This window comes from Corvus hawaiiensis, chromosome 2 (genome assembly GCF_020740725.1).
Source record: "Corvus hawaiiensis isolate bCorHaw1 chromosome 2, bCorHaw1.pri.cur, whole genome shotgun sequence".
NCBI classification, from domain to species: domain Eukaryota; kingdom Metazoa; phylum Chordata; class Aves; order Passeriformes; family Corvidae; genus Corvus; species Corvus hawaiiensis.
The window spans coordinates 20,315,823-20,341,364 of NC_063214.1; the positions used below are offsets into that span (position 1 = coordinate 20,315,823).

Genomic DNA, 25,542 nt, shown 5'->3' on the forward strand with positions numbered 1-25,542 from the left:
ACTAATCTGAAAACAGAAACAGCTCGGGTATCAGTATTCCTCTAAAGAAACATTTTGGATGTGCTTTTGAGTAGGTTCAAGAATTCATTCCCACAAGTCTACAAAATGCAATTGCTTCATACTATTGTCTTTTTCCTTTGAGGTATCTCATTTTCCTTTCCTTGAGTTATTTTCATAGTTGCACTTTCCTGCAAAATTTCTGGAAGGGCATTCTGGCCTGATCAAAATGTGAGATTGCCACTTAGCGATCACAAAATGAACTACACTTGATTTTAAAAAGAATTGCAGTCCCAATTCTGTAGGAAATGTGTGTAGGAAATATTCTTGTCAGATTTAACCAACTTATTTTCTCTCAGAAACACTCTAATCTTCCAGAACCCTTAAAAACTGTGTGCTGCTAGAGGAAACACTTTTCAATGAAGAGCAAAATTTCAGTCTTAGCAAAGGACAGAGATGGCTACGCCGGTGGGAGAAATTTGTTGGCTTTAATTTGTTACAGCATCCCTGATGAGAAAGAGCCATGTATGCGGTCTGCTCCTTCCAAGCTCTGCCTTTCTCCTGACAGCTCCAGGTGCCACAGGGAACCTGAGCATGCAGGGACCTCCCTAATGGCCTTCATGCGTCGGTGCTTGCATGTGCATCCAACTGCTGCAGCATCTGTCGGACCACTCCCCTTTCTCCAGGGACCAGACAACAGCAGCAGTTGATTAACTACTTTAAACATAACATTTTATTCATAATGAGAGATCCATTAAACCAGCCACTTATTTAAAAATGTTGAGTGTCTCTTTAAGTGTATGTATTCCTGCTCTGTTCATCTTTGCATAGACTTTTGGTGGATTACAGACCTTCTCCTTCCTTGTCAGTCAGATCCCATGCTCTTCTGCTTCAGTTGCACAATGTCCTCATTTCTGAGAACTGCACACCGTGCCTAAGGTTCAGCCACATTCCAAAAACAGTGAAAGCTTGGGGATAAATTAGGCAGAAGTAGTTGTGCAACTACTGCTTCGAAAGCACAGTGATTTGTATTATTTTCTTCCTTTCTGTTTCACCAGGATGTTCTCTTCAGTTCTGAGTAAATGAAAAAAAGGACATACAAGAATTGCACAGTCACAAAATGCCAGCATTTCCCCACAGACTGAGTGACTAATGAAATTAGTAATTCACATAGTTGAACTTCCAGAAAACATTGCCAGGGACAGTCACTCAGGCACAAATGTAGTCTAAAACATCGGTTTGTCAACCACCAGTCTAAACCACTGTTTTTATAACCATCCAAACCCAGGTTAACAACTGGACAGTTGCCTACCTTGTCAGAGGGATTTAGTGCCACCTCTCAAGACATTGCCTGTAAAGAGAACAAAACAGGTGGAGAGGGTTTCATCCACTTCTGAATTGCAGTGACTCTGGCTCCTCAGCTCTAGTTGTAGGAAGCACTGTTGGGAAGCAGCTTGTCGAATGCAATTGAACGGGCCTGGAACTTTATAACATGTTTAAGTAGTGCCTGCATATGGCAAATCACTCTACATCTCAGTTGAGTTTGGAGAGCTGCAGTACACTGAGGTAAAGACAGTAGCTGTATCAACCAACATTTGCTCCAGCCTTTGCCATTGCACCAGGGCAGGCTGTGGCAGTTCAAAGCCAAGGGATGCTGCAGGACCAGGTGGTGCTCATTTAGGCAGGATTACAGACAAATTGTTGTGTTTGCGCACAAGTTTCAGGTCAGAGGACTTAAGGGTAGTTTGTACACAGTCACAGCTGTTTATCCTTGTAATGTTTGAATTGGAGGTATGTGATCTGTGATCTCTCCCCAAACTGGACTCCCTCCCTCTGCTAACACACTGCTGTCAGCTGCAAGTTACAGCTTCCATTGCTGAAATCTGGTGTTGGACTGCCTAGCGAAGTGCAAAACAGATTCAAAGGAGGGGGCTACTTTTTGGAGACATAGCTCATGGTGGTGTACCTCTATCTGCAAAACCACATGCTCCCAGTACGTGTTCTTAAAGTGTCCTGTTAACTGCCTGACACTTCCTGCCTCTGAGGTTTGATGAAATTGCTGCAGACACCTGAAGTCTTACAGAGATTTTATTTTTCTTTTCTGGCAATGTACTGCAATTACAATGTGTCAACTAAAACTTGATTCCTCCCCAGCCAACTAGCCCTGCAAATTGTATTTCTGGTTCTTCTATTTTTCTTCTTCCTTGTAGCTCAGGAGAAAGAAAAAGGGATAAAAGTATAACAATTTTTTTAAAAAGGACAAAAAGGAGGTGAAGAAGCACAAAACAACTGCACTGGAAAACTTCGGTAGCAAAGACTGTGCTTCCTTGTGGTTTGAAGTGTTTGGTTTTTTACAATTCAGTTTGTCACAGCATTTCTCAGAAGAGCTAGATGGCTATGCATGTGGTTTCCTCTTGCCAAAAGCACCCAAAGTTGCTATTTCAGACTACAGAACCTAGTGGGAGTCCATTCTACAACACATTAGTCACTTTGTGGAGGCCACCAGCTCACCCCAGCACCCCAGGAAGCTGCATCACTCATCCATTCCACTCTCTTCCTCTCCCACCCCCACTTGTTAATGTTTGCCTGCAGTGGAGGCTTTGGGGTGGTTTTTGGTTTTTTTAGGTGCACAAGATCTGAGTGCTGAATACCCTTACAGTGAGATAACCAGCTGCTTTGGTCACTGAGTTTCATTCTGTAACACAGCCACTAAAGAAAACAATTCAGCCAGCAAGGAAACCCTACCAAAACTGGCTACCAAAGGGTACAGAAATCCAGTGGAAGGATGGGAAACTGCCCACCAAGAATAAGGTAGGTCCAATACCATTTTATATTTAATTACAAAACAAAAGGACTAATGGAGTGATAATGAGAGATAACGAGCTGCTTTGATCACTGAGTTTCATTCTGTAACACAGAAAGTACAAAAACCAATTCAGGCAGCAAAGAAACCACACTAAAATTGGCTACCCAAAGGTGCAGGGATACAGTGGAAGGATGAGAAACTGCCTACCAAAAATAAGGGAGGTCCAATACCATTTTGTATTTCATTACTAAACAAGAGGATTAAGGGAGTGATTCCAAAACACATAATACCTGCAATGAATCAGCCTCAAGGGATCATGCGAGGCACCATGAGGAGCTTCTTGATTAACAAAACATAATTTAGCAAGCAAATTAAGATGAACAATATAGTTCTTAATATGTCAAAGAGTATTGCCTCAGGATGATGTTTAGAGAGGTGATGTCATCTGTAAGCTCCCAGCACAGAGAGTCTGCCGAAGGGAGGAAGGGAGTTCATCCTGGTGAGGAACAGAAGGAACAGAAAATACTTGCCATCCACTCCAAGTTTCCAGGCAGGAAAACTACACTTAGAGGAGATTCATCTTGGTATCTCCTATCTGTTAGTACCATGTCTCAAAAAGACAAGTTTTTATATATGCCATATAGAAATAAACTAAATTGTACAACATATTTAATTGCTGTACACAAGATATGTGAGTGTCCTATAGTTACGTACAACAGTGGTTAGGAATAGATTCTCTCCTAAGGAACTACAAAGACAGAGGAGGATGCTCAACAAGAACCACCTAGGACAGGTGGAAAATTCCCTTTCTTTTCCATTGTCTTCTTGATAGGTCAAAGAAAAGGTCATGCAACCTCTGAGTACTGTACCCTGACTGCTTACTTGGTCTTAAGGAACTCAGATGAGGCACTCCATTGCCAAAATTGAATGTTCCTCTTGTTTCCAAAGAGCACGCATCTCTCACATCTCTGCAGATCTGTGGCCAGATGTCTAAGTTGTGACCACATTACATGGCCTTGAAGAAAAGGGCAGAAATTCTCAAAGCACAAAGCCTTGCTCTCAGAAGCAGTTTGAGTCAAGGCAAACAAAATCCATGTGAGACTGGTGGGTCCTTGCCTGTGGCAGCAAGGAGCAGGGATGAGCTCGTGTGCCTTAAGGGTCTCAGGTCCAGGCTCTCAGCTCCCAAGCTTGCTGAATCCCCACTTCTTTAAGTGGTCTTGTCACCCTTACATGTGGGATCTGCATTGCTTTTGAAATAATTCCTGACTGCTTTTTAGCAGCAGGAATAAGAACAGAATTCTTTATAAGAATCTTTATAAAGTTTTTGTAAAGCAGATTTTTCCTGCTAGCTTGGTGGGGCTGTGAAACCTGTATCCCCTATCAGAGGGGAGGAGCCACTGCCATAAAAGACATAACTGGCATGGTGCTGTGCCCCAGTCTGTGCTCATGTAGCTCCCTACCCTGTTTTCCTCACTTTCAAAAACTCTAACAAACCACTGCCAGGAGAAGTCATTCAGGGAGAGCATCGACCAGCTGCCCTTGCATGGCAGAGAGCAACTGCAATTCATCTCACCCAAGCTGCTGTTGATGAGCCGGGCCAGCTTGGGGTGATTTTTGCATGGCACATGCCTCCTCAGTCATAGCTGCCCCACTGCTGACAAAGCCATGTCTTTCAGAAAAATCATAGACCTTGCAGAAGTTCAGAGGGATGGAGAAATGACGAGGTTGGAGCTTTTGGTTTGGTTTTGGTTTTTTTTTTCCAGAGAAGAAGTCATTCTTATGCAGTGACTCAGCATCCTTGCAAAACTCTGGTGCTTCAAAGGTCCAGTCCTGGTTACCACAGCTCTCCAAGCAGTGTGAGAGGCAGAGACTGAGGGTCAGCTTGGAAAGGCTCCTCTGCTCCACAGCACAGGGCCAGCTCAGAGTCAGGCCAAAGGGAAAGCTCAGGTTACAACAGAAAGTTTCTAAGTATCTCGTAACAGGCAGCCCATCCACATACAATTCCTAAGGAATGAGGCTCATGCAGTTTCATCATCCAGCTGTCAGCATCTCTCCTGAGTAACTTTAAGTAGATCTGAAAAAAAATCGAAGTAGATGGGCACCTATAGGTAGGGAAGTGAGAAAATTGGCAGCCATTTGGATGAAATATCCCAAAATTATCACTCCAGTGAGACAGGCAGGCAAAGTTCACCAGCTTCAGACGAATTATCCCACATGTAGGTGAGGACCAGCCAATGTCTGGTGGGGTCCAAGGGAGGAGGGCCCAGAGTCAATTACAGGGGTGTCAGCAATTAAAATGTACTGAAGTGATGGGGTTTTCTTTGCCAAGCAGCCAGCCACAGAGCAAGGATGGTGCTTTTTACTTGGTTGGATGTGGGGGTTTTTGAGAGTTTGGCAGTTTGGTGTCAGAGGTGGTGGGTTTAAGGAGTCAGGTAAGAACTGGATATTTTTGGAGGAAGGTCCACCTATTTCTAGACCAGCAACCTCTTGTTGTGGGACACCAAGTTAGATGGAGACAACAGCTGCAGCAGGTCCCCACTGAAGCCCTCCCTCCTGAAGGCTGATGCTGTCATGCCCCAATGCAAGTCAGAGGAGCTTCATATTTCTGGAAGCAGGTGAGGCTGGCATCACCTCTTATTAAGGTGGCTCTGTGGGTATCTGTGAGACCTTACCAGCAGCATCTGCCCAGGAAGTCCCCATTCAGGGACAGACAGGGGTATCCACTGTCCTGTCTCTTGGCCCTTTGGCAGCTGGGTTGAAGTAAATTCAGACTGAAGGCAACCTTAGTTTCAGGTGTGCAAAGCAGACCTAAGACAAACTTGAGCTCTTAACAGCAGGTGCTGGGAGAAAATGTTGCAGACCCTACCATTTATCTGTAAACTCTGCTGCTTCCTCTGTAATTAATTTCTTGACTCTTTCCTTCTTCCTATACATCCCCAGGTCTGCCATTTCATCCCTCTGTTTGGAGTGTTTGTTTTTTAGAGGCATTTCTATATTTGGTTTGACCACTTCCCGAGCATGACAGCCTCTGTAGCCTGTAACATGGTTCATGAAGCTTCTCTGCAAAGAGCTAAGTGAAACTGTGGAGAGAAAGAAAAGGAAATCTGTCTTTTTTCTAATTTTCATGAGAGTCACATTTGTCCTCTTTCATGACTGCTGGCCAGAACTATTTCCGAGCATTTTTAATAATAAACTTATAATTGCCTCAAAAAACTTCAACCCAATAAATGCCAACCCTTCAGAACCCCTCTGCACCCATAGGCAAGCTGGACTCCCTTTCTCTGACTGCTGGGGACCTGCCTCAAAGAGTCAGCATGTCTTTAGCATAAATGCAGATGCTGAGAAAGGCTTTCAATTCTCAGACCATGCGATGCATATTCCTGCAGGATTACACATGATTGACTAAATAAGAATCTATCTAAGAGTTATGCATCAGCTTACGCATCTAATTTGCTATAGGAACATATGGTATTTATCTTTTGACAGTCCTGGGGAAGAGCAAACCCAGCAGCCTTTTCATCTGAGCACGGGACTGAAAAATCAGAAGCCAACTGAATATAAACAAGAAAAAGTGGAATAAATAGACATCAGGAAACAAAAATACTTATATTAAACTCACAATATCTGACAGCTACAACAGACTCCTAATGTTAGTTATGTGTATTATAAATACATATACATATTTTATTTTAAATGTAGCTCATAGGACTTCTATTGAATTGTATGAAATTGTCACACTGGCATCTCCAACTAAGCTAGAGGATTTTATATCCACTATAGGCAAAACTCTATTTATAATTAAAAGAAAACCAGGTAGGCAGCCTGGAATGAGGTAGTATTACAGCTTTATTTTTATGCCCAGCTGTAATGAAAGCTATCTATGTTCTCCCACTAAACAGAAAATTGGGAAGTTCACTAATATTTGCAAAACTTTCTGCTACTCTTGTAAGAGCATCAGGGACATCTGCAGAAAGAAATTATTCCAGGTGAGTTGAGGAAGTTAGGTAGTTTATAAAAGAAATGAGACCTAAGAGCAAGGAAATTGAGCAAGGAAAGTATCAACAGCAAAAAAGAATGGTGGCATTACCTGTTTACCTCAGTCCTGGGAAAGAAAAAAAAAAGCAAATAAACAATTAGAAACTGATTCATAATGTACCTCCACCAGCAAGTTGTGTGTAATTCCTAAATTCATATGACTTGGCAGCTTTATATCCCTTAGCACATTTTTATTATATATATAAATCTACCATAGAAATATTAATGCTACACTGCAAAATGTTTGTTACTTACCAGCCTTTTACAACCACAAAATTGTAAACTATAAGCAACAGTGCACGCCCCAGAAAGCTCTTATTACCAAGAAACTTGCTGAGAGCAACTGAACACAATGTAAAGGCTCTTAAATTTGCCAAATGATTTCAGTCCTTAAACCTGCAAGTATAGTCTTCTGATTGAACCAGCAAGGATTACTTCAAGTGCTAGAGATCAGATCTGATAGCTTTGCACTCACCCTCATGTGTTTGCACTTTCTTTCACACTGTTGCTACATTTTTCTTCCTTTTGCTTTTTCCCAAGACATGCTAGAGGTCAGATTGATGGAGATCATTTGTGGGAGCATAAGACTGGTTCTTTCCTATCTCTTCCCAATATTTACTGCTGACTCACCCACCTAGAGCTCTTTAATATGAACAAGCCCAGAAAGGCTGATTGCTCCTCCAGTCCACAAACTTTGCTGCTGTACTGCCAGGGTTCCTAGGGTGCTTCCCAGGATCAGCTAAATGCTGTAACACCTGCCAACAGCTGCCACCTGCCCTCTATCCCTCGACCTTTGATTTGTGCCCTGTGGCAGCCCCTGCTTCTGCAACCCCCAGAGCAGGGCTGGGTGCCTGCCAGAGGCTGCCTCTTGGAGAGAAGAGCAGCAGAGAAGCTGCATAAAGTGCCTTGTCCAAAAAGCTGGAGAAGGCATCTCCCTAAGGGTTTACATGTGCCCACAGTTGGCAGCAGGAAGTGAGGACCATGAAGCCCCAGATCTGCCTGCTCACCCTTATTTCCATGCCCTAGGTGGAAAGCGCCCATCCCCATCCAGAGAAAAAGATACTCCCACAAGCAAAGTAAGTAAAGAAGCTGCTTGAGCCCCTCGGGTGTGGTGTGGCATGGCGTGAATGGGGACATGGGGGAGTCCTCTGCATCGCTGCAGAGGCAGCTGGCAGGTACAGCCATGGGCAGCAGCCACGGCAAGGCATTTTGCATCCCAGGGGAGGGAAACCTCCTTGCATTGGGTGGGAAATATACCTGCCCTCTGATGCCCCACTGTGCTGGATTGCTTGGGGGCTCTTTGGTCTTTTTTGTCTCCGGAGAAGGCAGCAAGAGGGGGCAGCCATCCCCTCCAGCTGTGGAGGTGCCTCAGCCACTGGCTTGCAGCTGCCTCCTGCCATGGGGCACTTGGCCCTTGTATGTTACAGCCAGACCCACAGGCTTGCAAGCACTTGAACCACAGTGGGGGAACCTCTGCTGTGCCCCTGCTTCCTCCCCGGCAAATGAGGTGGAGGGCTGCTGAAGCAAGTGGGCCAGCACAGCACAGCCTACATTTGCTCACACACTAGCCCCCGTTCCTCATACACAAGCACTGTTTAGGACTTTCTCTAAAGAGATGTCAGTATGAGGTGTTCTCCTAACCAAAGAGTTTCTGCATATTGAATATGCAAATAGGGGAGACTGTGACAGCCAGGATCACATGTGCTCACATGAATCAGGAGGTCTTGGTTTAGATTCAGGCTGCTGCCTTTTACCTCTTGTGGGTAAAGCCATTCATGTAGCAGAGGTATAATACTTTTACCACTTTCACAAGTTGCAGTATTAGGAAAAACCCTCTTCTTGTTAGTCATGTACATTGGCAATTTCATGGCAGTGTTAAGGAAGCACAATAATGTTTGAAAACACCATAAATTCTCTAAGATGGCAGCTTTAATGCAATATTGAGAGACTGACGTCTCTCCTGACAGGTTGCAAATAGGTATGCTTAAGAAGCCCTGTTATCTTAAGCAAAAGTGAAAGTTCAGCTCTGAAGTTTTACAGGAGAAATCTGTTCAATCCACCTCATAACAGGGGCCAGCCAGACTGATAAAGATAAGGCTTGGAGAAAGCAAGATGTAAAATGACAGACCTCTGCCACTGAGATGTTTATGGCACAGAGAGACAAATTTGCAGAAAAGCTTCAGACTGCCAAACGTATGCACACAGACACCCATCGCATGTGGCACATCACATGGTGCCTCTGTGCCCAGCACCCAGCCAACAATCTCAGGCAGAATTAATGCTGCGCTGGTCATACAGCTAAAATACAGTCAGAAAGCAAGGAAGAACTTTCATTTCTAAGACAGACATGTAAAACTGATTTCAGTTAATTAAATGAAACAAAAAACAAAACAAAAAGAAAAACGCAAGATTGCACATCTAGGTTTGATTAAGGTCAGTGAGCAGTGCTGTGTGACACAAGTGTATATAAACTAGAGAAATCTCGAAAAGCCACCAGAATTACTTAGCTCTCAGAGGTTCAACCCTTTCCCCTACTATTGTCACACAAGTTCATCCTTTTGCACAGCCTATGCTCAGTCTGTAGCTGAGTAAATCCTGTGCTGACAAAAGTCCTTGTCTTGTGCTGCTACACCAGAGAATGACACTCACATGTGTTTTCTTCCTCTTTCCTCAGCACAGACCTGCAGCTATCTGCCAGGTACCATCAAGGTAAAGATTAAAATTCATTTCCCCTCCCCCTACTTCCCCCTCCCCCCCCCAGCTCTCTAGGGCAACTGAGTCCAAAACACCCACATTTTAGAAAGAAAAATTGTCCATCATGTTCCTGCAGAAGAGAGAAAAGCCCATAATAAAACTATTTGCTTAGGATGTAGAAAAACACCAGTTTAAGCCTACGTACAAAATGAGTGTATGCACATAAAACTGTAACACTGATATGCAGCCCCACTCTTGGGCAGCCAGTGGCCAAACAGACTGCAGCATGCACTCATAATTTCTGAGGGTGAGTGTAATGTTTTCTGGCCCAAATCAGACAATTCAGGAGGCTGAACCTTGTGATGGCATCTTGGGCGAATGTCCTCAGCCACTGCACAACTTAGGGCTGTGGAGGTGCTTCTCTGTCCTCCTCCTCCTTCCCTTCTTCACTCAGCTTTTTGGTAGCCAGTGGAGCCTCTCTTGACTACTGGTGTGTTTCCCCAAAAAGTTTCAGTTTCAGCATGACACTTTCTAAAAGTCATTTAAATGGACTATTGCCAACCAGGTTTAGTAATAAAGAAATCTTCATTTGAAAAACAAAGGGAGATTTAATCCTTTGAGGCTTAAAGGGTTTTGGTTAATCTTTGCACTATAAAAAAATAGCTGATGTATCAACAAATGGCTAAGTTTCTGTTGGAAGAGGAAAAGGTTTCCCCTTCCAGTGTCTCACTGCCTCTAGAAGGAAGAAAAGGAAGACAAAAGATCCCCACAAAACCAAACATGCCCTTTCAGGTTGCACATTTAGCATCTGATAAACCAGAATGGAGCAAATAGTTGCATTGCAATGCAGGAAAGACTGGTAAGCTAAACACACTGCCCGTTCATCTTACCTCCCTGCTTTGGGGTTAGCTTTAGGAGTTCTGGCAATGCCCCCCAGAGTAATTTAAGAGGTAACCCTATAACTTGGTGTGCACCCTGCTTCTCTGCCCAGACTTATCATCCGGGAAGGCAGGGGTTTGGGAATAGCCTCTTCTCAACTGTTGCACTTCACAGTCTTGTGTGGTTCTTTGTCTGTGGTTGTTTGTGTGTATTAATATACTGGGCTCCGAGAGGCAGGAGCTGAGTACCTGTGGTTTGCTGCCTCTGCTTTGTAAATAGTTCATTTTAGCAGAGGGTAAATGAAGTTGCCTCTTGAGTCCCTGATGATGAGCTATCACCAGAAGCCCTATGTACCGCAGAATGAAGTGCTGCATTTTAGCAGCCTAACTGGGTTGGTTTGTGGTTTTTTTTTTTAAATAAAGATGACATCAGTAAAGCAAAAGTTGGTGCCCAGCAGATAAGTGGGTGTTAAGCAGAAAATTTTGAAGAAAGTGGGCAAGATGAAATGAGCTCATCATTTGTACCTGTGAGTGTGGGATGGACTGTGGGGGAAGAGGAGGGGGTGGAACTGTAACGGGGAACCTGCCAAGTAACTGTCTGGTTTTGAGAGTTTTGGTGTCCCAAGGAAAAGTCCCAGAGTGTGGTTTGAAGACAGTCCTGGCAGGGCTGTTAGTGCAATAGGAGAGACGCCCCTTCTGAGTGTTAAACTTGGTTTGTGAATAATGGAAGTTTTCACACTTGCTCCATCGGCATGTGGGAGAAATCACTCCACCTCTGCACTTCAGTCTCCCTACTGATAAGAGAAGGTTGATAATAACAGCCTTTCAAAACATGATGACTGGAAGGATTCTGGAAAATGTGACTCAGAGCAAGTCTTGGTTAGACCTATGTGTTTGAAGGGAAAAGAGGTGCTCCAGACTTCACTCAGTGGACTGAGAGCCACTCATGAAAATTAAGAGCCTACCTGTTCTCATTTAACACGTACATTAAGAGAAATAATGCTGTCCTCCCATCTTTGCAATCATGGCTAGGGAAGGAGAGAGCCATGCACTTGATTATAAGCAAGTCTATCCTGTCTATCTGCTCCTTAAAATTTCTGGAATTTCTAAATCTCAAAACTTTATAAAACCTCAAATAAAAAATCAGAATTTATTTTCAGTGAAGTGTCCTCAAGGTCAGAAGATCTTTCATGCAAAACAGAATCTAAACAGACAGTATGATTAGCATAAACTTGGAAAATCCAAGGCAAATTCTGCAGGAATTTTGTTCTAACACCATTGTCCTGCTTCTAGGCTTGAAAAATAAAAGCTAACCCTTTGGGGTTTTTAACCCATGAAACAGAGACCTCTATTACCTTAAAAGAGTGTGAGAGGTAGCTACAAATGTCACCATGAACCCAGCAACACTCACTCAAAGTACTGCCACTACAGCAGACAACAGAGAATACCCCTATAAAGCCTGTACTTACTGGCTTCAGTACCCAGTGCATTCAAATCAAGAACAGAAGGGCAAACAATTTTTTAACTTCTGGCTCCAAGTACTTAATCAGTGCACATTGTCCCTTTAATGAGTCATCCTGCTAGCTGTTTAATAATCACCCACAACCCATTAGCAAACACCTTCAGGAGGCAAAAGGAGGGACAAGTCTAAACAGAGTGGGGAAGGCATTTGCCCACACAATCTTACCTCCTCCTTTGCTAATGGCTCTTCTTTCTCCTCCCTCTGCTCTCAAGGAGACCATCAGATGAGGGCTGCTGGGGAAGGGATTAGCCAGGGCCCTTTCCAGGCCAGTGCATCTCCTGTGCAGCTACACGCACACATGCACCTGGGGTTTTAATTGCCTCCCAGACCCTACAGTCTCTCTGGCAGCTTGCTGTGACTCCTGTCCCTCCCCTTCCTCTGTTTTCTTATGCTTTTTACTCTGCAAGTCACCCTGACACCCTTCCTTTAGTTCGTCCCCTAAACACTCCATACTAAGTCTTGTTCAAACCCCACATGCTCTCCCTTCACATGCATCGATAAAATGTCCCATGTAACTTTCCCTTCTTGCCCATCAGCTCCCATTCCCACCCACACATTGGGTGGATGTCACAAGGATGGCCTCTCTCTCGGGACCTCCCTGGGGGGAGCCGGGGCCCGGGATGATTCAGGCTGCCCGGCTCCATTTGTGCTGCTGTGCTCCCTCGTGTGGGGATGAGCTTTTACCATGTCACCACCGCTAGGCAGGGCCGCGGGTTGTTGGGCTCTCCAGGTGCACAGCCACGGCCTGGACAGCTGGGAAATGACTGTGGATTTACGATCCCTTCTCAGTACTGCGTGTGTTAGTCAACAGCACTGCATGAGTATACAGGCTATACCAGATCTGCTCACGTCTCCAAACTTCTTCAGGGTATAATCATACTGAAGCTTTGCTCTTTCTCTCTTCCCCCTTTTCCCCCTCAGGAACATGTTGCCAAAAAAGATTCTATGAATTCCAGTGAACTGTGGTACTCGACTGTCAGCCACGATGTAAAACATGAAGTCTCTGTGATTGACAACAGTAATCAGACAGAATATGCACTTGTCAGTGTGCCCAAGAAGAAGGCAGATGTTGCCAGCCCTGAAGAGCATAGTGAATATGATGATGTCCTGGTAACTTAGAAGGCACTCTTTGCCTCAGTGTGTGCAGCCATGATAACCCATCCTACCTCTGCTGTCGGGTCTTCAAACAAATATCTCTCTCTTGTTACCAAGCTTACTCATTAGGCTATGTCTACCATTTGCTATGAGACAAACCTGTCCATGAGCAGCTGATCAGAGAAAGAAACATGGTCTGGCTACAGGACTTGAAAATTAAACCACGAGGAATCAGTAGCAACTGCCATCATAAGACAATGTTCCTCTATAGAAAATTTGGAGCTACAATATTTGAAGAAACTGAGGCTGTACATTTTCCTGGACTTTTATAATACTTTTTTTTTAAAGGTACCTTAAAGAACTACTGCTATAAATCTCAAAAATGCAATAATAACAGGGTTTTTCTGTTTGTTTGGGGAATGTTTCATGTTTTAAATGAAAGCGTAAACCTTGTGCTAGATGCACTTACTCTTGTCCAAAATTTCTCTGACCTGCTCGATTTGTACCATTGTACAATGCACAATTTTTACAAAGAACTAATTTCTTAAATTCTCCCCTCCCCCTTCTAATGTAATACTACTTAGTGTGAAGTCTTAATGAAGATGGAATTAAATAAAAAAACCCCAAACAATAAACTGCATGCAAAAACCTATTACACCCACTGAGAAAACAGTCAATACTGACACTGCCCAGGTAGTAGCTATCTCTCAGTAGCAGAAGTCCCGGTGCTGTTTCCATGACACAATGCTTCCAGCTCACTCCTGCTGGAGTCTCTGGTTTGTGCTTTCTGCAATGCTAGAGTATCACCTCCTCACAGCCCAGCACCCCTCTCTGCAAGCAGCATTTCATGTGCAAAGGACTGAAACCAGGTATTCAGCTGCTTACCAGAGCTCATAGAGTGATTATGTGCCTGCATTCTTGCTTAAACATGCTTTTTGCTCCCTCCATTTTTGCAACAAAAGAGTATGGAAGAAAATGTTAAACAGTTTTTCTGATTTCAAGTCTTCCTTAGTATGTAGTATGTGATTGCTGGCTGCAGCCCTGGCTTTATGGTGCAGCGCCTTTGTGACTCCCACCTGCCATTTCCATGCTGGGGACAGTCCCATGGGCAAGTGCACAGAGCAGTGGATGGGCACACTGCCAGCACGTGCAGGTGTCACTGCTGTGGCAGGCAGATGAGTCTGTCCAAAGCTCATACTGGCTGCTGTGGCTACACAGGTGGTACTTGCCATAGGATTTTAAAGGGCTGATTGTACACTCACAAGCTGCTTTTTAACAGTGTCTCAGTCATTAAAGTATTATCCTCATTTATTCTATTAAAATTAATATTGATCATTCACACAAAATAGCTAACTTGATGTAAAAATGTGTTTTCACACTCCTGTGTCCCTAATGGATTGAGTCTTAATTAATTCACTGCTTAATTTTCTTTTACATGATCAACTTACCTCACAGATAAATAACCAGAAACCACTTTTTTTGGACACTTCCTTCAATGAGAGCTCAAAACCTGACTGGATGCAGTCTGTAAAGTCAGACATTTTCTGTTGAATATTACATCTTACTACAGCTCCACCTCCTTCTTTCCTGTGAGGTTCTGGGGTAAAGGTATGGAAGTAGAGGAGGATGGCTGGGAAAAAAATGAATGCTTGATTCCTTTTTTTCCTCTCAACATACAATGCTCTTATGGGTATCATCATAAAGAAGCCAAATAATTACATTATTTCTCAGCTCCTAGAATCAAGATAAAGAAGTGTTCAAGGAAATGATCAGGTGTCTTGGTGAGAGCAATAAGATTGAGCAGCATCTCAACAGCAACTTATTTCTTTGCTGCTGGTACTTTCATAGCCTGCTGCTTTTGGGACAAGCCATATAAGCCATGAAGTTTATCTTTCCCCAGTGTAAGAATCAAAAGGATCCTTACAGCTCTCTTCTAGCTGTATGCTGCATAGAATATTACAGCAAGAGAAATTATAGTTCTTACAATCAATGCTATATCTTACAAACCAAGAGGGGATCAGAATTAGCCATGAATATGAGAGTCACGCAAACTACTAATTTGGTCCAGAATGTTTCCCTAGCTCAATTTAAACACATGCAGCAACAACTACAGGTTTGAGTGTATAGCTCTGTCATACATGCTTCATACAGCTCAGCATTTAGCATTCTAACGGCTATTTTCCAACTCAAACAGCTGAAAGATTAGAGCTGCTAAAGAATGAAAACAGTCACTTTAAGAGTAAAAATAAATAATTTAATGCACAGTAATATTGTCAGATTACTCCTTAAATAAGCTTATTAGAAAAAGAGAAAAACAATTTTCCATGACATATTTCTTACAACACAAAATGTTTCTTAAAATAAAAGGGTCTATCCAACAGTACTAGCATTTATAAGGCTATAAATAAATGACAAGATATACTTCACTAACATGGTAGTGAATACATTTCATTCTGCATAAAGTTAATGCTTAATTTTTATGTTATAGCCAATTACTGTCTATAACTTTAATGCCACGCTGGCCTACGTCGTCTGCTTCAGCATCTTCCTCTCGGCACTGATTCATCTCATCTGGTCTCTCATCAACAAGAACAAGAATTTACTGCCTTATTAAGGCAAATACCTTACATCTGTTCATTTTTATCCCCAGTGCTGGGCAGGAACTCTAATTAAGGGTATAGACTAGTCTTCAGATTTACAAATACAGGTCAAGTAGCTGTCTATTCACTAGTAGCAGTAGTTAACTATAAAAGCACACTGCTAATTCGAGCCTTGAAAGATTCCTCTGACATTCAGGTGCGCTAGTGAACAAGGCATGTTTTTTCATGCTTTTGCTTTCTTCTTTTGTATTTCACATTGAAGAAGAGAAAAATAGAGCAAAGAGCACCTTATCCAGGGAGACTGTAGGAAGAATAAGGAAGTTATGAGAGTTGAAGCTTTCTTAACAAGCTAGTGCAAAAGGCCTGCATGTAATTAAAGAATACAAATACATATATACCCACATATATATATATTTAGGTTTTCACCCTCTTTTACAAGGAAAGAGCAACAAGGAAACATGGCATATGAAGTTAGGAGGGAAAAAAAAAAGATATGGATTTGGGTGGAAGTGAGCATTAAAGATGAAGCTGTGCAGATAATTTTTGATAAGCCAAGAGAAGAAGAAAGGAGTCACATGCAAGACTGCTCTTAAAGCTTGTGCAGAACATTCAGATTTAATCATAAGGCAAGACAAACCAGAGCTTTGAAAGTCAACAGAGCATGCATCGAATACATTATTTTCTCAAGGATGAAATGGATTACTGAGATATAGAAGAAGGAGGTAATGGTGCTATAGCAATACAACACTGTCATAAATAGACCACATTTTCCATTTATAATGCATCACAGGTAGTATTTACAGGACAACTATTTTAGAAGTGTTTCTACCTAATGAATAGTTCCCTGCCCTGGGATTACTAATAGATGGGGAATCCCATCTCTTCTATGTGATGATGAAGATGAGGAATCTTTCCATCATTTCTCTGGAAGTTAAAACAGTACAATATTAACATTAAAATGAAACTTTAATTAGTTATTTCAACATATTTTTTCCTGTCTCCTTTTACACTACTTTTCCTAAGAATCCTGTCAATATATAAGGAACAAAATGCTTCTTAAAATTGGAACTCATTACTTCTTGATCTCTTCTCCCTTGGTAAGAGTCCCAAGAAAAATCATACTTATCATCACTTATATACACTGCAATGCTGAATTGTTAGCCTAGGATTATTCTAAAAGCATGTAGGTGTGGCTCAATACATTGGGGCTGGGAGGAGGCAGCTCCATGCATTGTTTTCAGTATAACTTCAAAGCTTATGGGACTTTTATACAGGCATTTCTATCAGGCCAAATATAAATGAATTGGAATGACTGCCTAGAAAACCTGGAAGAATGAACTTTTGGTTCCTTTAAAAGGGATCTCTGTGCATAATAAATTTTTCAAAAAAACTACAGAAAGACAAAAATCAGGAGTCTTTTTCATCCCTTGAATTAAAATTTGTTAGCATTCAAAAACAAAATATACAACAAGGAGAAATATTTTAAAAAAAAATATATATATAATAATATTTTTTTCTCCCCATTATGTCACACACACATACAAAGAGAATTTTTTTGTACTGATAAATTGCAATATTAGATCAGAAAAGTTTGGTTGGAGTCCACAGCTAACCAGTCTCATCACTATTCCCTTTCTCATCAGAGGACAAAACAGTGAGTCCCAGGTTTTAAGTTAAGCATATCAAGACTTTAGGAAAACTATTTTAAAATCTTCTTAATACTGTTATGCAAATTATATTTACTAATGAATTTCAATACCTTTCTAGCAATACTTTCCTCCTTTCCCATAACTACTTCTGCTCTTTGTAAAGAAACAGTTTCTGTAATGTACAGCACTTACATGTGAGAGAAGTTGGCTCAAACTTTAATCTGTCACATTCAGATGCCCCAGGATTAAGAGAATCTTCATCATAAATATTTTGACGTAAAATGTTCCTTATAAAATCTGGGTTCATAGTGTTTTCCATAAATCCCTCTGTTGATGGTGGTACGGAAAACACTAGCTGATAAATTACACTGGAGCTTTCATTACTGAAAGAAAAAGTCAAGGATGAATATCTTCAAGTTTCAACAGGGTCTTTTATTTTTTTTTTTTTGAGAAGACTGACTTTTCATATCAATGTTGGCATGGATATTTAAAAAAAAAAATTTCCCCAAGAAAAGCATTATGAAAGAAAACTGCCAAAGATGCCAGTTTCTGCCTCCCCCTCCCTTCCCAGAACAGCTCTTGAGACTAGGTACATACTTGAAGCCAGCCAGAGACATTTTTTCAAATGTGCAAAGGGCAGTTGGATGCGTGTCCTGGTGGGATGTGGTTTTCAGCACTGGTGCTTCACAAGAAACTACTGATAAGAGGTGTTGCAATATCCTGCACATAGTTTAGCTAGGAACCTGAAGGAAGGTTTGTGTTCCTGCTAGCAGTACCTGGGACCACCCAGCTGTGCTCCTGACTCAGCTCTGGAATGGATTACACAAACCAGTGAACTGGAGACCATCTCTGAAGATTTTGTTTTTTGTGGTCTACCAAAACTATGATTCAACAGCTACCCTTTGTACTCACAGGATTCAAAACATTTTCAAAAAATACTTGAATGGGGGAAAATAAAAGGAAAGAAAGAGAGGGAGACAGCAAGAGAGAGACATCAAAGAGGCAGAGAAAGAGAGGTATCAACTAATCAATATATATGCAGAACTACAGCTTTGTACTTGATGGTCTAACTCATAATAAGTACCCATAAGGAGCTCACCATCGAACAGAGCTGGCATGCCCAGGCTGGCAGGGCAAGGGAGCGAAGTGCCCTCACGACTGCCCCTTGCCACATTCCAACGTGGCTCTTCCTCTGTCCTTGCTACCTCAAAGAACTTGGGACTTTGCAAATCTACTTGCCTTGATTGTCTCCTGTCTTTCTAACTCCTTTTGTAAGAGTTCTTTTTCACAAGTCCTTGGGGAAGCTCTCTGCCTTCCCTTGCCTCTCTGCTATTTCTCCATGACAGGAGACATATATTGCCTTTATCTCTTTTGGGAGCAAAATGATTCTCTCCTCCCCATGAACCCTGTTTTTTTATTTTAAGAATTCTTAAACTATGTCAATCTTAAGTGACTCCAGCAATTAATTTTCCTTTTAATAAATATCCTTGAATATGTTTATTAAGGGCTGCAATTGAAACCAAAGATAACAGAGATGATACTTCATAGCAACAATATGTTCCCTCCATTATACAATTTTAGCATCATTTACCAGATACACCAGAGGATCCTTTGACCAATTTTTACTGCCTATACACATAACTTTCCCCAAACAACCTATTTTTCACAGATTTAAATACTGTACATATTTACATAAGCACATACGTGTCTCATCAAAAGTCTGTAATTTTCAGATAACTTTGGTGAAAGAAATTGCTTACCTGAAAGAAATCACCTGAGCTGACCTAAAGTAACGTCCTAAAGCTGGAGATGAACTGTAGACCTCTGTTAGCTGAGAAAAAAAAAAAAAAATTCTTGTATTCAATCTCTTTTTTCCTATCAAAAAAAAAAGCACAGCAAATCATTCTTACAAGGTGCTTTAAGGAGCATAAAAACAGGTGCTGAAGGTCAAATAACAGCAAATATCTGCCCTGGAAAAGGTACAGAGTCCCTTTAAATTTGACAGAGAAGCTAATTGTGCATTTGAGTGATTGCTATATAACCCTAACACAATGGAGGCATTCAGGGTGAACTAAAAGCATGTGCTCATGTTGCCATGCGCAATTGATGTTGTTAGATTTGGGATTTAATTAGTGCCAAAAGGCTCTTCTAACTCTTACTTTGTAGAGGGGAGGGTGTCTCTCCTGAGACTGCCTTCCCACAATGTCCAAATGAGCACTGCCGTGTATGCTGAACTTATTTCAGCTGTAACTCAGAGTTGTGTTGGTTCACTAGAAATCACAGCTATAAACCCAGGCTGTAGTCGTGTACTCATAAAAGAATGCAGCACACAGGATGTTTAGCCCATATTATGCTTAGATGACTTTCACAGGCCCCTCCTAAATTATTCAATGGTTCTATGAAAAAGGTGAAGACTGTGTCTTAACAAATGGTCAAAGTTAAGGGAAAAAAATTGATACTTTTTTGTGCTTAAAAGCAGACAATTCTTTTTTTTCTAGATTATGACTTTAAAAAGTACAACACATTTTTTTTGTGGACTTGCAAATGACCGAGTTGCTACACAGAGAAACAGACACTTCTTAAAAGGCAAAACACTGAAAATATGTTGTAAGCAGAATCAGCCTCGCGAAGAATCGCATAAACACTTACCCTCTTAGTAATGTCCTCAGAGGAGAAATGAGGGAGAACACACATTAACTCCAATGTTCCTGAAAAATTGTGAAAACTTCCACTGCTTAGCAGTTCATCAGGATCCCAGTAGTCATCCTCATCTGTGTAAACATCTGATAATCAAAAGGAGACAGAAAGGGGAGAAAAAAGTTTCAGTTAGCTGAAGTATTAAAAAAAAGCCCCTCTTGGCTTTCTCCAGGGTGGCTTTCTCACAAATTTCCTAGGTAAGGACTGACTGGGAAAGACAGAAAGAAAGTGCAGGTCACCTGAAAAAAAGTGACAGCACATGGAGGTCAATCACCCACCTCCATTAGCAAAAGTCATCTGCTCTGGGAGCCTGACAGGCAATGACACCACGGGACCTAAGTCATCCATGGCACTTGTTCCCACATTACAAACATCATTTCCATCCTCATATCCAGATGTCTTCTTGTAACATTTTCTCACTTAGCTACAAACTGGAATTTCCACCTGCTCAGGATACAAGTTGCTGCTTCCTGCTAAGATAAAAGCATTCCCATCCACTACTGAACACACTACCGTCTGCGGCCAGTATCCCAGTTCCTTGTGCAGTTTACTGAAGGAGATTAAAGGATGCTATGGTTGGATTTGTGTTCTAAGATTGCACATATTGCATGTTTGTATTAGTGTAACCAAGAGTGAGATACTTACTAGAATAAAGAATTAAACTGATGAGAATGACCAGGAAGATCACTAGAAATATTGTAGTTATAACCATCCATAGTTTACACTTCCAGAAAACTACATTCCTGCATGATTTCCAGGGATCTCTCTCCTAGGTATAACAGAGAAGGGCTTATTGATTAATCAAATAAGGCAGGAAAAAATACTGAAGCATGTCTCTACTGTCACATTTAGCAACAAACGCCCCCACAGATTGGTAAGCAATGCCCTACACCAGGGGTTCCCAGCCTTGACTACTGCTGCAGGAGGAAACACAGACCTAGAGAAGTCGGAGGACAATCCCTTGAGAGGGACCATTCCCCTTTGTGCAGAATTTCCGACTCCTGAATTGCCTATAAAGCTAAAGGATTGCAAAGGTGATTTCTTGGCTCAGTTTTTTTTTAAATTGCATGAATTGAATTTGCATATTCCACAAGCTCTCCTTTTAATATTTTTCATCTCTCCCAGTCGAAAAGGTGTCTTTGGAGGTATTTCCAAAATCATTGACCTCTGCAGCACTGATGATGTCAACCTGCATAGTTCCTGGGTGCCAGCACCCAAAGCAAAGGCAGTGCTATTCAATAGATACTATTGTATTAAACCCTCCATGACGTAACTGAAACTTTTACAGCTGACTTACTTTTTCTTCAGAAGATTGGAAACTTGAAGCCTATTGAGTATATTTGACAGAGAGATTAATGCAAATCTCACTTGTTCTATGAGGTCATAAGAAAACTTTACTCAAAGCAGCTGTGCATGTATGTACATTCATATGGGAGAGAAAGAACAATACCTTACCTATAATTTAATTTTTAATAAGATTGAAAACCATGACAGAAATTAGTCTTTTAATGAGTTAATCCAGCAGGATGAATATTAAAAAAAAAAAAAAAGTAAAACAAGAAAAGGCAAGCTTAGGAGACAGCAAAACAGAAAACTTCATCTGTCTTGTTCCACAGCCAGAAGAATCAGAAGACTGAAGGAAGGGCTTGAATTCGTAAGCAGACCATGCTGTCTTTTTAATGACTCCTTTTCCTCCCTCTCCATCCCCCATAAAGGTAGTAGTAAGCTCCACGTCCTTTTTGACATCAGTACCAGGTAAGGAAAAGCACATGCTGAAGGTTGTCTGGGTCACACACGTGCAGATTGGCAGGAACCAGCTGCTGGCTGGAGGCACTAATCCAGGTTTCCTTCCTTTACTTTTTGAACTTTCTAAGAACCAAGAATAACAGAGAGGCTTTCACTGAATTTAACTGAATTGAGTGGCTGGATAAAAGCTTTTGTGTGGGTGGCTGGGGAACAGGGAGAGGAAACAGACACATAGAGAAAGACCTTACAAGAGAGATTCCTCCAGGAGTAGAGGCAGAAAAAGGGAAACACTCTCTGTAGACACCTCTGCACACAGAACTTTGCTCTGCTAGAGAATGAAAGGCAAACACTGAATATGGCTTCCTTTACAGCATGCTTTCAGCTGTAATCACATTTACGTATTTTTAAAATTTGTTTTTTAAAATGTTTTAGAAGTATGAAATTCAATTTAATACTTAACACTAGCATATCGTTTTGTATTTAAAAAAATTTTAAAAGCCAGTAACTACTGCCTAGAATGCAACAATGAAATCAGCCATAGCCTCATCCATTGAGACAGACAGCTGTCAAGCCCAAGTTTTGATTGAGCCACCACATGATTAGACTATCACAAAATGCAATTCTTGATCACACATAGCAAACTGGCTTGATCCCAGGAAAACATTCAGCTTCACAGCTAGTCCAGCACCTTCTGAACTTTGCCCATAGGCTGGAGGGAAGCAGCAGCAGCAGAGAAAGTCTCTCCCTGGTGGGCAGGGCAGCTTTGATTAACCTGCCAGCTGAGCAGAAAGCAGAGCATGGTGACTTTCCAGCAGTCTGTATAGGACGGGAAGCCAGTTGCCAGAATCAGCAGAAAGAGAGCTCAAATGAAAACTCAGTTCTGGAAAGGGGAAGGATAAACCTAAGGGTTAAGTTTCTCAAGATAAGTCAAGCAGATCTAGCTCACCCCTGCCTCTCCTCCACCCTCTGCTCTTCCTCTTTGTACCTCCTGGAATTTGTCTGACCCTGCAGCGAGCTGATTCAGCTTACCAGACCACAGGAGGAGTAACTGACCCCTGATACAACAGAATAAAGGGGATTTTGCCTAGCCAGCGGAATGAATCAGCCCAAGAGGTGACAGGCGGGGCTCACACATGGAAGCAGTGCCGTTCACAGGGAGCGGGAAGGGAGGGGCGGTGTGTGACTCAGGCAGACGGTCCCAGCGGGGTCAGCCGTGCCTGCAGAAAAGCGGGAAACATCTTTGCTCTGCCACAAATATTCCGGGAATAAGTCATGTAATTCATTGTACAGCAGCCACGTGTGAATATGTTACTTCTCTGCCAGCATTAGTCTGTTCCGTAGCTTTAAGCTAGGGACTAGGAGCTACCTCCCTCAAGATTCATGTGCTGATGTTAACTGAGGCTTTGGAACATTCTATTAATACAAATTCATAATGGTTAGCAACTGAAAATTACTAGAGCTAAAGAGAATCTAACATGCCCTGTTGAGGGACATCTTATTTTTGGTTTGGCAGCACTGTTTCCTGGTTAATTTCTACTGAAGGAAAGCCTGGTTTTAAAACTTATTTCAACTTTTCTGTTTTCTGGTTTTGAGCCCACTCCCACTGACAGCACACAAAAAGAAAAGCAAAACTCAGAGCACCAATTACAATTTCAGTTCCTAAATTAAAGCTTAAAATCCCACTCTCATATTAGAACAATTCATTGATAAGAAAAAAAAAATACATTTAACAGCTTTTAGCTTCTTTCCCTCTCCCTCAAACAACAAATTCAATCACCCCTACAAGATGTTCCTTCAAGTGTCATTTCTCTTGCTGTGTAGTACTTTCCCAAACAAGATGGATCAAATGAGTAAGTGAAATTCCTACCTTTCTCGTTTGAGCATCTAGAGTCTTGTCATGATCAGTCTCACTTTCCTCCACCTTATGTTCCTGTAATTCAATAGTCTCATACTCCTGAGCAGAGCTCTGCCTTTTCATTGCTTCTGTCTTTGTGCGAGGACCTCTGTTTCTGAAGCAAGCACGGAGCCAACTCATTTCCTTCTGGTTTCAGCTGCAATTATGGTCAGCAGTAGCTCTGATACGAGGCTGAAAACAGGGAGAGTGGGGATAATTTTCACAGAGAGGTCTCAAAATACTATTAAATTAGGGGAATTCCTTGGATGAACAAATAAAGTCAGCTGCCCTAGCTGCAGAGAAACGGGAGGTGGAGGAAGTATCAATTTGCGTAACCGTGAGAACTCCGGCTCTCTGCTGTGCAATACTAGGTTTTCCAGTTTGCCTACCTGCCTGTACCAGCCCTTGACAAGCAGGTGACTAAACCCTCAGCAATGCTGTCATTTGCTGGGACGATTTTGAAAGGAATCAGAGTGCTTTCTCTGCTGCTGTCAGCCAAAACAATAAAATGTTATTACTGTTATCCATGCAGCTGAACAGATGTGGTGCTGAACAGCACAAACTGAGTAAAAGTTCATAGAGCATGTTGTTTGCTTAGGCTGGGACACCGTCAACACTTGCAATTCTGGTCTCCCTCTGTAGTCAATAAAGAAATGAACACTACTGACCTTTGTGCTGTAAATTTTTCTCTCTCTAGCTATTATACTGCCTAAAATCATATCTGATGTTAAAGAACCATTTGTGTCCTTTAACATACTATTCAACCTCAATCTGAGAAGCTGCTTTCAGGTGAAAAAAACCCAAAAGACATAGCTGGAGAGAAGAGAAAGATGGCCTTCAATTTCTACTTGTGCTCTACAGGACATGCTTTAATGAAACAACCATGATTTGGTCTGCACTAGCTTCCCACATGAACTCTCACGTGCACTTAGAGTCACTCACAACAGCTTACTGTAGCCAGGGGCTGATTACACATGCCTCCAGCCTCTCCAGTATCCTTCATCCTACCTCCTCTTATTTCTCCTGTTCATACTCCATCCACGTTTCTCCCTCCTCCCCACAGAGCATCTCTCTCCCCTCTGAATCGAAGTCTGGGGAGACAGCTGGTAACCACACCCTTGCTCACTCTTTTGTCCCAGCACAGGGAGTACCATGCATTAAGAACCGAACACAGCCTCTCTCCCCAACTCCCTTTCCTGCTGCCTGGGTATCCACTCAGAGCACAGCTCCTTTTTCCTGTCAAAAGCTCAGGGTGCTCTCTCCTCACCTCACTACCTCAATTTTCTCTTTGTGCAACTCACCTTGGTTCTGCCGCCTGAAGCATACCCAGGGTTTGCATTCCTGATGTCACGTCACACCAATCCAGGCAAAGGCACACCACGAAAGTGAGCATGTCTTAGGCTTATTCCACAAGTAAAAAGAAATACAAATTGTATAACCCACACCTTTTGGTTCTGAGAATCCTTAAAGCTGTGGAGGACTGATGGTGAAGCTGAGCAGTCATCAAGATCAGAACATGTATCTGGATCCACAAAATCTTAGTTGGGACATCTTACACTAGAAAAGCCTTAATCTGGTTCTCGCTACTCCTGCTGGATATCAGGTTCATTTATTTAATTTCCACTCACAGTAGAAGACTTTACCTTCCTACTGAATTGTCTGAAACCAAAACTGTTCCTCTATGAGAGAGTTAATGATTATACAGCTCTCACCATGCAAAGGCCAAAGTCCTTATTTTATTTTACATATTTGTGAAGAAGCTTCTTAAAGACTTGGGTTTATTTCATCTGGGGGATCTAACTTCCACACTTGGTGCATTTCTTCCATGTGAAATACTGACCCTTCTGACATGTTGCCGAGAAACTCTCAGAGAAAATGGTAAGTCAAGAACTGACCTGAACTTTCTGGGCCAGGTTTTATCTAAAAGAA

At 42.0% G+C, this 25,542-nt stretch overlaps 1 protein-coding gene across 5 annotated transcripts; it reads right to left on the reverse strand.

The window, feature by feature from the left end:
* Window positions 1-712: 712 nt before the first annotated feature.
* C2H3orf52 (chromosome 2 C3orf52 homolog) lies at window positions 713-25,291 on the reverse strand. Of its 5 annotated transcripts, none has more exons than XR_007201628.1 (8): window positions 23,587-24,142; window positions 20,619-20,742; window positions 19,926-20,059; window positions 19,037-19,107; window positions 17,469-17,659; window positions 6,891-6,905; window positions 1,310-1,348; window positions 713-1,071 (listed from the first exon to the last, which is right to left on the reverse strand). XR_007201628.1 is itself a non-coding variant. In XM_048294803.1 (8 exons), the coding sequence occupies exons 2-7, from the start codon at window positions 23,752-23,754 to the stop codon at window positions 1,314-1,316; spliced, it is 723 nt and encodes a 240-aa protein (XP_048150760.1). In that variant the 5' UTR covers window positions 23,755-23,805; window positions 25,059-25,291; the 3' UTR covers window positions 713-1,071; window positions 1,310-1,313. The 5 variants fall into 5 exon arrangements, 4 of the variants coding, with proteins under 4 accessions (XP_048150760.1, XP_048150759.1, XP_048150758.1 ...); XM_048294803.1 differs by lacking the exon at window positions 6,891-6,905 and adding an exon at window positions 25,059-25,291 and having other exon boundaries at window positions 23,587-23,805; XM_048294802.1 differs by lacking the exon at window positions 6,891-6,905 and adding an exon at window positions 24,915-25,049 and having other exon boundaries at window positions 23,587-23,805.
* Between the last annotated feature and the right edge of the window lie 251 nt (window positions 25,292-25,542).